Genomic DNA, 12,537 nt, shown 5'->3' on the forward strand with positions numbered 1-12,537 from the left:
GCTAATTTTAATTACTGTTTAACCAGTTGTTATATTGTGTCACTGACTTTTGTTGTGGGTCGTTTCTTATAGAATTTTGAGGATTGTTGCTTTTCTTTGGTATTTAAAGAGACTTTTCCAAAGTTATTTTCAAACAATATTCATTTTCATGATAATAAATTTGACACATTCGTAATAATGAAAAAACACCTACTAAATTGTCTTTTGGAAGTTGGACTTCATGTTTTAATAAAACAAAAGTAACGGTTTAACAAGTGAGTATTTATAAAAAAAAAATGTAGAATCTTACAGGATATTATATCCTAGAACTTACTTTTACACCTGTGATGTAAAAAAATTTCCCTGAGACTGTTGAACATTAAAATAAATACAATAAACTACATTTTTTAAAAATCATTGGATTACAACAATAAGCAGTGTTCTAATGAAAAGCAGGTAAATTCATCTGTCTTCATTTCTGGACACTGCCAATGCAATCATTAATTAGGAGTCCATTTGTCACAATGACTCATTGTCAGGGCAGTATCATGACACAGCCCTCAGCAGTAGATTCAGTCACTTCTGATGTCCATGTTGTTTGCAGTGTGACGCAGGTAATGGCATTCCAGAACAAGAATTGCTGGATTTGGAGTATGATTGGCACAATGACAATTATTTGTCCTCATTGTTTTAGTCTTGGATTGAATGTCGAATAGATCTGTGATAATCCTCTGGACTGTTCACATGATCAGGTATTTCAAACCCTCTAAGCAAGTGTCCACTGTTCTGTTGAGTGAAGTAATAAAGCTGCCTGGCAAACACTGGTTCGATCTAAGGAAAAATAATAATCGTTTATATTACTGGGAAATCTAGTTTTAAAAAAAGCAATCACAGGAAAATTTTGCACAATTGCTAAAGGGAAGCCTTAAAAACATTCCTCATCACTTTAGAGCTACTTCATGAAGAAATAAAGAAGTCAATATTGGGTCATAGTGATGGTCGGAGGTGTTCTCAGCAAGTGGAAGATGCAACGTCGGCATGTCGGACATAAGTTAGCATGCATTATACACAATGAAAGATAATCTAGCCAAATGTCATCTTGGTAAATATCAAGAGACTTGCTTAATGGTGCAGGTTATCTTTTATCATTAAATGGGAAGTCTTGTGTTTCACAACCAATTTGTGTAAAATGACACAGTAAATAAAAAAAAAAACTGGTGTCACAGAGATAGCACGGTGAAATCACCAGTAATGAGATACCAAATCCGGGTGTCATTCTGATCTCAGTCAATACAAAATCTCCCACTGACCAAATACCTCCACAAGTGATTGGGGCAGGAAAGTTGAGTGCACAGACTTCATCTAAGCCTCTCTTATATCTGAATAGTCAGCTAAAAACAGGAATGATAGTGATGGTGGTGTCCGAAGAGAAGCCTAAAAAGACAGGGGGTTTGGGTTAACATGGTGGGGATCAAAGGAGGGTGAATACATTTAGAAGGATACATAAACAGCCAATAAAGAAAAGAAAAACAAAGGTGCAATGAAAAACAAGTAACACATACATGCTTGAAAGCTAACCTTCTAGGATAGTGGATTCTACACAATAATAAAAAAGGACAGAGGACAAAGCAATAATAAGACATATCTGCTCAAGGCACGAGAGAGAGCACTGAAGACTTTCAGGGTTAGTAAGAGATTGCAGCACTTTCAATTTTTAAAAATTACAAAGTTTCTCACCATCCTGTCAGAATTGCAGGGATAAAATCTATTTTTGATGCAACTCTACCAATGTCATTGTTTTAATTATCAATTACTATATATTATCTGCATTATCATTCTAACAAATCTATCTGGCAGAAAATGAGCTCTTCTTGTAATTGACCTGGCAGTTTATAAAGGTTCCACAGAATCAATTTTATGATTTTCTTTTATTCACTCATGGGATGTGGGCATTGTCAGCATTTATTGCTCATCCCTAATTGCCCTTGAGAAAGTGGTGGAGAACTATTTTCTCGAACAGCTGCAGTCATTGGGAGGAGATACACTCACATGCTGTTAGAAAGCAAGTTCCAGGATTTTGACCCAGCGATACTGAAGGAACATCAATATACTTCTATGCCAATACTGTCAACATCCTCACAATGAAATTGGAGGAGGTTTTTCCATATATCCTGCCACCCTCGTCCTTCTACATAGTAGTGGGTCACGGGTTTGGAAGGTGCTGTCTAGGCAGCCTTGGTGAATATCTACAGTGCATCTTGTAGATACTCTATAGCAACAGCATGTACTATCAGATGTGTAGGGCTGAATGTTTGTGGATGTAGTGTTAATTAAGTAGAATTTGCAAATATGTTTGCCTTGGATGGTGTCAAACTTCTTGACTATTGTTTGAGCTGCACTCTTCCGGGAAAGGGTTGGAAATTCTCCTGACCATACCTTGTATGTGGTCCATAGGCTTTGGGGAGTAAGTAGGTGAGTTGCATGTTGCAAAATTCCTAGCTTCTGACCGGCCACAGTACTTAAAGTCTAGTTCAATTCAGTTCTGGTCAGTGGTAACCCCCAGGATGTTGTTAGTGCAAGATTCACTGATGGTGATGCCATGGAATATCATGGGGAGATGGTTAGATTCTCTTTATGGAAATGGCCATTGCCTGCCACTTGTCAACTGAAACATGGCTATTGTCCAGATCTTGCGGCATTTGGACACAGAATGGTATCCTCACTATCCAAGAATTGCAAATGGTGCTGAACATCATGTAGTCATCAGAAAACATCTCCGCTTCTGACCTTATGATAAAACGGAAGGGCATTGAGGAAGTAGCTGAAGATGGTGGAGCCTAGGGTACTTCCCTGAGGAATTTCTGCAGTGATGTCTTGGAACTGAGATGAGTGACCTTCAATTGCTACTAAGAGTCAACAGGAGAGTTTTGATTCTCAAGTCCCCTATCACAGTTGATACATGCAACCATTAACAACAACTTCTGAAAGCATATCTTTAAAAAATGAATTCTTTGTATGTCGTGCTAACAATGAAGTAATTTGTTTTAGGTTAGTTATGCAGAGTCGTGCAACTGTTCTAATTGAGTGGCCAAATGTCTCACACTGAGCAAACCACCCATGTTCATATTGTGTTACATCCACAAATATCTGTTACCCAAATACACTTTTGTTACTACTTTCTTCCCAATAAATATGTACGATAATTGTAGACAAATTACATGTCCATTCTTCCCTTTGTCATCATTAGCTGCCAATCATATTGGTTTTAGAGTGATGGTAATTCATTCTAACTATAATTGAAAATAATTTGTCTTCATAAGTAATATACATGACTTAAGTCATCTATTGAAATAATGTAAAATGTAGCACCAAATTAATGGCATATGGATTCATCAATATTCAAATGTCAGATACCTCCCCCATGGATAATTTAACAGGTCTGAACTGCCAGCAAAAAACTTCATCAGTAAGCAACACAAATTGAAAATCTGGCTGTGCATTACACATGGCCTTCCAGGCATTAATGAATAGCCTGTCTACAATTTTGTGATTTGCATTGCTGTTAGTCAAGGGTCCCCACCATCAGCATTTTAACTTAAAGCTTCAACAAATGTTAGACCTGCATTTCTTTTTATTACTATCAAAGCCCCAAATCCATGAACAATCTTTAGAAACTGTCATTGATTATATTTACTTTGTGATTATTTGCAACTTCTCTTTGGAGTAAATGAAGTGATGACATAAAGAGGAACAGTCCACTGGTTCAACTAAAGTGAAAGAAAAGCATACAAAAAGTGCCTGGGATGATTGCAACTTTTCAGGAGAGAGGGAGAGTGACTGAGTTATTTGGCATATCCTCACACAGAGTAGATCATACACTAAAAATGACTATTTGCTAGAACTCTGCTAATCACCTCACTAATGCTCAGCATTAAATGCCTAAATGTATGGTTTTTCTTCAATTAGAGTTTGTTGCTTTCAGATTTTCATGTTATTGACATTGTTATTGTTACTTACATGTGCTGTGATAAGTTTTCTTGATCTCTGCGGATCTGGAAATTCCTCACCAAAACAGAACACGACTTGGAACCTGGGAATGAGTGACCGGCCATGGTGTGCATAGCTTTGTAGTTCTGAGGAAAGATGATAACTCTTATTCTTGCTGTTCATCAGCCTTAAATTACCTATTTTAAATACTATCTGTTCAATAGTTTTCAGAAGCTAACTACTTGTCTTCAATTTAGTACAGTTAAGGATATTCAGAAGTTACCTATTCATCCCCAAATAACCTTCAAAGCGATATATTTTAATTTTAAAATTAAATATTTCCAAATTTTAAGAAGTTGGATATTAAGTAACAATTTACAAAATCTCTTTCTCTACGCTTATGAAAATGTCAGAACATTGAAATCACATTAAACACTTGCAAAGGTATTACTTTGTGTTATACATTTTGCAACTTTTCTAGGATAGTAATTATACATAATAGCTAACAAAATACATATCCTCTGTTACCTGCTAAAAAGTGTTGTGTGTCAAAAAGTTTTGTGACTTGGTCTCTCTCCAGCTTGTTAGGTCTGTCACTGTATGGTGCTAAAGGTCCTTCCCAGTAGATTCTGCTCTGGCACAATCGTTTGGCATAGAGACCATCAGGCGTCATCCACAGCAGGACTCCCTTCTCCAAGTGACTGAGTAGTTTTTCAATACCCTTACGTTGCGAATTGCTGTCTGGATAAGGGAACAGCACCTGATCTATGTTGCTAGCTGCAAATAGCTTATCATCTTGGCCGTGGGCTATTCTACAACCTTCTGGGCTGGTTGTTGTCACTTCTCTCACCAGGGTTTCTCGGTAATACAAAAAAATGTGTAGCCGACAGTCTGCAAAAGCAAATCAAATTGATGTGTTCAGTACAATCAGCACGCCGAAAGTCATTGACATAATTCTCAGTAAATAAAATTAATGGAACTGCAAGGCTTTTGGACATGTTCCTTTGTAAGCTCCAAGTCTTTTGTCCACACAGACTGAATCAAATCAGTTCATATTGAAATATGCAGCTTCGTTAGCATCAAGCAATGGCAAGTAACTTTTCAGAGTTCGAGAGGCAGAACCCACACATTCTGAAATTCAGAAGATCCTGGTGACTTCTAAAAGCAGCATAGCCAATTTTTGACATAAGCAGGGTTAAGAATAATATTATAATTGAAGGAGTCCAAAGCAAGACTCCCAAGTCCATTTGCAAAAATCCAAAGTTACATTTGGCAACTTCCGACATCATTTGTCTTCCACCTGTCACCTCTTCTTTTTTTTTCCTTTTTTAGCTTTTCTTTCTTCACTGAATAATTTTCCCTCCTTTACAATTTTTTTTTAAAATCAGTTGTTTATTCTCAACACATGGTTCTCTTATCAAGTCAATCTTTTCATTTTCTGGCTGCTTGTACTTTGTTTCAATTTTCGTTTTCAATTTTTATCTTCTTGTCTTTTGTTCATGAATGAAATCATCCTTCCCTTCTTCTTCATCTTCTATGTTATTTTTGATTCTTCAGGCCAACCTTGTGGCCATGGTTGGGGAAAGGATGGGATATTCAAGGGATTGGAGATGGCCGGAAGGAAGTCTTAGAAATACCAGGCAGGATCAGAGGTCACACTTGTCCAATTTAGAAAGCTTTCATCCCTTTTTCTGCACCCAACTGAAGAGTCTGCCATCCACTGTATGGTTGGACGCATGGCTAGATTTAACAGTGGACACAAGGACAGTGGCTTTATTGTCAGATTTTTGACTGCGCTGATCCACATTTAAAAATTGCTAATGGGCAAAATGAAATGCAATTAATCATGTGTGGAACAACTAGAGGGGATCACAGTGCCAGTGTAGCAAGTAAAGAAATCTAGGAAGTGGGCCAGAAAAATATGACAATTGCATTTTCAAGGCAGTCAGTTACTGTATTTATTTACAAACAACTTAGTTATTGTAGCAGAAACTTAACGGTACACATTGTAAGCAGTGTAAACACACCTGTTGATGATGAAAATATTGTCCCTCATTTTTTTTATACTACAACAACCCAAATTCCACTGTCATAAAATTACAGTTGCTAAATGTTAAGAAATATTTTAAACTGTTTGAACTATCAACTTGTGTTAATTCATAACAATAGGCTCTGTTGTAAGAGAGACAAGAAACCCACCAGACTACTGTTCCCAAAAATGCCTTTTACATTTTATAGCACAACAACTCAAAACTGGAGATAATTTAAATTGACTTATTTATTACAATTATCTTATTAGTTGCTATTCCAGAACTATTGATCACTGTGGCCTCAAACAATTCTATGTTGTTGCAATATCAGGCTACTTAGCAAGTCTTTTTGCATAAACCTGCAGGATTCAATTCATTAAACTGAGTTTTTAATTTGGGGTTTATTTTGCAGTTTGCAAAATCTGGGTAAGTTAAAACATGTAAACCTATTTAACTACTCAAAGCAAAACTGACTATTTATTGTAACTTTCTAGATTCTATTCATAATAGGCAAGGTGATTATAAAGAAATATATTTTTATGAACAATTTTAAATTGCTGAAACCTTTTTCATGTAGTGAAACATCGTAAGATATGTCACAGGTGCCTAATTAAGCAAAATTTGAAACTGAGCCACATAAAGGGTTTAGTAGGGCAGATGATCAAAAGGTTGGTCAAACAATAATTTTAAACAGAGCATCATGGAACAGAAGAGTTAGAGCTCTGGAGAGGGAATTCCAGAGACTAGAATTTAGGTAGCTGAAGGCATGTGAAGCACTGGTGGAACAACTGAAATGCTGAAAGGTGCAAGTGGCCAGAGATGGTGATGAGCTGCAATCTCAGAGGATGTTCAAGGTGACAGAAATTCTGACAGGTGAGGTGATGGAGGGTTTTGAAAAACAAAAAAAAGGTGAGTTTTACGGAAGGTGTGTCATTGGTAAATCAAAAAGTCAATACAGTTCAGTTTGCATTGAAATGGGTGAAATTGGATTGGGTTGTGAATTTGATCTTGAGAAGTTTTGGAGGAACTCAAGTTTATGGAGGGTGAAAGATGGGAGGGAATAATTATAACATTTAAATGGTCAAACTTAGAGGTGACAAAGGCATGGATTAAGTACTGCTATTATGTAAATGCCACATGCATTGACTTACCTGAAAGGGCCAGTGCTTCAGCAGATCTCATAGTAGGTTCTATTGAAATACCAGGCGCCTGTGATTCAGCAGGTGCACAAGCATAAAATGATCCAGTCACTTGGTAACCTGAAACCATGAGAAAACCATTGGTTTAAAATGCAGCTTGTAACAATTAAAGTGGCATTGTATGACCTATCTAAATTTAAAAGTAATGCAGCAGTTACATTAACTAGACGTGCTTTTCAATTTTGTTAAACATATTTGCTATTTGTGGAGATTGCAGAGGGAAAAGGAACGCAAGGGGCAACGTTTTCATGCAAGGTGTGGTGCGTGGATGGAATAGGCTGCTAGAGGAAGTGGTGGAGGTAGGTATAATTACACGTTCAAAAAGATACTGAGATGGGTACATGAATTGGAAAGGTTTAGAGGGATCCAGGCCAAATGGGATGAGATTAAGTAGGGTATCTGGTTGGCATAGATGGGTTGGACCAAAAGGGCCTGTTTCCTTGCTGTACAACTCATTGATTTAATTGCAATAGATTTGCATAATTAACTTCGGAGGGCTGATTGATCTCTTCTGTTAACATTCCAATGAGTCAGCGGCAATATGTTCTACATTAGAAGTAAACATTTTGATCTGTTAGGGAAATTACTTTATCCCAATACATATGCAAGTGAGTTGGGCATGGTTTAAATTGTTTAGTTAGGTAATGTATGACAGCAGATTTCTGAAGAATTTTAAGAGTCATTGAAGTATAGTCACTGTTGCAATCTAGCCAACAAGTTCTGAGGAAGGGTCACCAGACCAGAAACATTAACTGAATTTTTTTCTTTACAGATGCTGCAAGACTTGCTGGCCATTTCCAGCAATTTCTGTTTTTGTTGTTGACAAATTTACCACACTTAGCTCCCATAAACAGCCACGTGGTAATGACCAGATTATCTACTTTTCTGGTATTGGTTGAAAGATTAGTGTCGGCCAGTTTACTGGTGTTAGCACTCTGCTCCCTCTTCAAATCAGTGCTTTGAGTTTCTAAAAACAACAAAAAAAACCTGCCTCCTTAAGTGTGCAGATTGTTTTAAATTGTGATGCTATCATTCAAAATAGAACACCTTCAATAGTGCAGCACTAGAATGCTGACTTTCTCTTCTCAGGTTCAAGCTGTGATCTGAAAGTCCAACTTTCCAAGTAAGAGACAAGAGTGCTACTAACTAAGCCACTGCTGACACAAACTTAAATTTAGCAATGACTGGACCAAAGAATAACTTCTTAAAGCCAGTTTTAAAAAAATCCTACTAATGCTGTGTGTTAGCTGCTCTTTGTTCCACCTTACATATATTGAAAGTAAAAATGAGAGCGACAAGCTGAACAAATTCATTGTACTGATAATATTGGTAGAGTTACTCAGAAGCCAGTCTTACAAAAGTTACAGCAGGATGAGAAGAAAGGTTTTTGCAGGTTAGATCATATTCATTGGTTTTCAGGTTGAAGTGAAGATAGTTGTCTGCACTTAGAATCAGTCCTACAAGTGAGGAAGCACAGGTTTTTCCACACAGATAGCCTAATTATTTTAATCTTAGTTGGATTCCATTATGCAAGATATTACAAACCATTCTTACCATTATCGCAACCAGGTCCTTGCCAGTGGTGGTTTCGTGGAGGAAATGGCACAGTTGGGCACTGATAAGAGAGTTCTGGATGTGGCTGTTCATAATCTCTCCAGCCACGTTCATGTTGTACAATATAGTTGGGTATCTGAAAGCCATAAGAAAATATTTATTGTTCCATGTTTTCCACTCAAAGAAGTGGAGAATGTTAATTGCCATCTGAGATGTTTCAAATTCAGGGAGCTCACTTACCTGGGGTGGCATTGATGGATATGTAGGGTACGAATGGTGGTTAATCGATATCGGTGGACCTTCCATGCTCATTTGCTTTGATCCTCCTTGAGGAAAAAAAGGTAAAATCTTAGGATGAGTAAAGACATAGGAATTAAATAAGTAAAGGAAATTTCTGCAATTTTCCATAATCTTAAGTTATCCAGAGATGGTATGAAGACATTATGATTATATTCGTTTAATCTTATCCATTCTACTCTCCGAGCTTTTAAAAAACTTCAATTGAAAGATCATGTTAGTGGGAGCAAATACCTTTTTTGGCTCCTTCTGGAATAATTTTGTACACTTTGTATGGATCGGAGATGTCAAGTTGACTGCGATCAACCAATTCCTCAAAATCATTGCTCTTGTTTAAGGCACATCTCAGTCTAGTCTTCCAAGTTGGGGGGTCTGGCTTGTCAATTCCCTCACGAAATTTGCCTTTGAAAAGTGCCCAAGCCTTGGGAGAAATGATTTGGTAAGAGTGAGTTAGCAAAGCACCAACATTCACTCCATTTCATAAACATTGTTTCTGTATAAAAACAGTAGGATAAATTATTTACCAGGATGTACACAAGACAAATAATGGGGATGCTGGATATAAGAAAGAAACTTTACTCCCATAAAATGCAAAGAGTGAAATGCTTCAGCATACTGAAAACTACTGTGATTATGAATGGATTAATTTTTTTTTAAAAAAAGATAGATTGTTCATTTTAATTTGAAAGTATTTTTCTCCACTGTCTCTTACCTGCCATCATTCAAAAGCATTATATACACCGGTAATTAAGGGATGTACTGTGTATTCCAAGTTAAATGATTGGTTATCTATATTCAGCTTAACTATGGTTAATTGTTTGGTAAAAGAGAAATTAAGTTTTGCTGAAAAAAGTAAACATTTAATTGTCCCTTCAATGGGGTAACTTGTAATACAATTTAAAAGGAACACTTACAGTTATACTATATGATATGTGTGCTAATTGGTACATGAGTAGATTCTGATTGGTAGCAGCATTGCTGTGGGAGATGCACCAGTTAATGGTGAATGATAGTTAACTGACAGGCTATAATTAATGTAAGGAGGGGGTTAACATATTTATTTTTGTTACCTTTATATATACACACTTTTTTGATGGATAGTGGGGAAATTAGCAGACTAATTCTAAAAATGTTGAATTACAGCACAAACAATCCTTCCTTGGCCATCAAGTCCTGCAATTGAACATATACCCATGGTTTATATCCTGGAGACAGGGCACTATCTATAGAGCTCCATAATGAATGTGAAAATGGTGAGCCAAACTATAAACAAAAAATGTGTGGTATCTTCGTGGTTGGGGCATTGTCACTTTGGGAAATTACACATCCTAATTTTCTACGACCTGACATTAACAGTGTATTAACATTATTCAGACCATTAGGTACTATCCAAGCAAAACCGAGTCTTGAGACTCAAACAATCTGCTGAAAACATGGCTTCAAATAATAGTGTGATCGGGTATATGATTGGAACAAAAAAAAGTGTACTTTGCTTAAATCATACTGATCAAATAGCCATGCATTTTGAAGCGATAATAATTCACTGGAAGCTCGGGAAAGCCCCAAGTATGTTTTAATTAGAAACAAGCTTTCTCCTGTGACCCCGTTTGCAAAGAAACTATAATGACCCGTGGGAATAAGTCATTATAAATATCTCGTATTTGTATGTGCAGTGAGTCACTTCAGTGACTTTAAAATTCACCGGCCAATGTCTTCAGAAATACTCAAACACTTTCTTGGCAATGATGTAGTTTCCCTGAAACAAAAGACTAAGGTTTACCGGTGTTGCTGTCCAGTTCCACCACAAGATGTGAACTTAGACCACAATTATTCATGCACGCCTACTAAAGTCTCGTTGTAGCTTTCCTGAAAGTAAAGGCAGTTCTGTGCAAGTCACCGTGTAATAGAAAGCAACCTGATCCACCACCATCGCCTACCACTGTGGGCTTATCGTGACGACTGAAATGGTAATGCCCCGTTTGTCCGAAGGCCTCATTTATCCGAAATACAACACAAGTAGCTGGAGGTGGCTCTCCCACGACACTGCTTTGATGACATGTGCAAGATCACATGGGATCACAAGACAGCATAAAGAGCCGTTGTAGAAACAGGGAGGTCTGCAGTAAACAGGGAACACAGTGAACGTGGAGGCGAAGCCGGTATGTAACGGTCAGGATGAGACGCAGATAATTTCATTCGAACCCACTGATTTATGCAGCAGGCCAATTAATCACACGCACAATTACATAGAAGAAAAAGCGGAAAAAGAGGCTGTGACATTAAAGTTTTTTTTCTTAAAAGAGGAAATTAACACCTTCCCCCTATGAGAGAAAAAGAGAAAAATCAGAAGTTAGACAGAAAACGAAGAAACTCGAGAGATGAGGTGCACTGTTACCTTGAAAAGTGCCGCGTCCTCCTCTCGGTTGTAATCCTGTTTCCCTGCGTGTTTCCAAGGAATGCGGAAAATCGTCTTGTCTTCATTCTCCCAGACCAGCCCGGGATATTTCCCACTATCAATCTGATCAATCAACCACTGGCGAAGTTTGCCGTTTCCGGAAGTCACTGGAGCCATGTTGCAGTCTGAATCCATATTCATGTCTAGATAATGTGTCATACAGAGAGAGAGAGAGACAGAGAGACTCATGAAATAAAAAGGCACATGCAACCATATACTGTCACGTCTTAGGGCGCGTAAATAAAATATTGATCATACAAGGGCATTCACTGCAGGAAAAGTTGTACGAAACCTGCAGAGCATTTTAAAACAAAATCACATGGGACACCTCTTAACAGCTAGCAGTTCTACCTAAACGTACGATCATTTGAAATCCGATTAAAGTGCACGCACGAAGCCAGGCTTCACTCTCTCGCCCGCAGCCAAGCTATTTTCACATAATAATAATTTTAAATGAAGCCCTAAATGTTGAGGAGTAGCTGACAGTCACCCCATCAGTGTCTGATCCTAAAACAAAATTCGGCTGTATCTTGCAATAAGAACTCCCAGCGAAGTCATCCAGTTGCCTCTTACCTGGGGACTTGCTGTGTTTCAAGTTTGATTGACTGGTTACGATGAAGCAGATCCACTCAGCACAAGCACTGAAAAGGAACTTTCTCTTATATACAAGAGTGCTGGGAGGCGGGACTGCTGCTAATCAATCACAGGCTGTTTTTACAGAAGTGTCACGGACAAGAGGAAACAAAAATCCCCAGCGGCGCACAACATTGCTCCATTTCAGAGTACGAAACATTGTTAACGTATTTGTTTGTCAGAAGAATTTGACAGATCGGCTTTTTTTGGGGGTGCGTGTGTCTTTTTTTTTACCTGAGCAGTGGAAAAACTACGCATAACATTTCTCAGGAATACAGTCACAAATTTTCAGTCAGAATTGGATACTATTCATATACCTCAGTGTGCAATTGCCTTGGAAATGAAATTGCCATAAATTATATATCAAAGGAACGGAGTCAATCTTATAGTGCAGTGATTTAGT

At 37.6% G+C, this 12,537-nt stretch overlaps 1 protein-coding gene across 1 annotated transcript; it reads right to left on the bottom strand.

The window, feature by feature from the left end:
* Positions 1-250: 250 nt before the first annotated feature.
* On the bottom strand, positions 251-12,125 carry LOC125465481 (interferon regulatory factor 4-like). The gene is made up of 9 exons (XM_048559074.1): positions 12,075-12,125; positions 11,442-11,644; positions 9,281-9,467; positions 8,990-9,075; positions 8,750-8,885; positions 7,148-7,255; positions 4,495-4,857; positions 3,997-4,112; positions 251-810 (listed from the first exon to the last, which is right to left on the bottom strand). Exons 2-9 carry the CDS (start codon positions 11,640-11,642, stop codon positions 670-672), a joined length of 1,338 nt encoding a protein of 445 aa, XP_048415031.1. The 5' UTR covers positions 11,643-11,644; positions 12,075-12,125; the 3' UTR covers positions 251-669.
* Positions 12,126-12,537: the final 412 nt, after the last annotated feature.

This window comes from Stegostoma tigrinum, chromosome 2 (genome assembly GCF_030684315.1).
Source record: "Stegostoma tigrinum isolate sSteTig4 chromosome 2, sSteTig4.hap1, whole genome shotgun sequence".
Taxonomy (NCBI): Eukaryota; Metazoa; Chordata; class Chondrichthyes; order Orectolobiformes; family Stegostomatidae; genus Stegostoma; species Stegostoma tigrinum.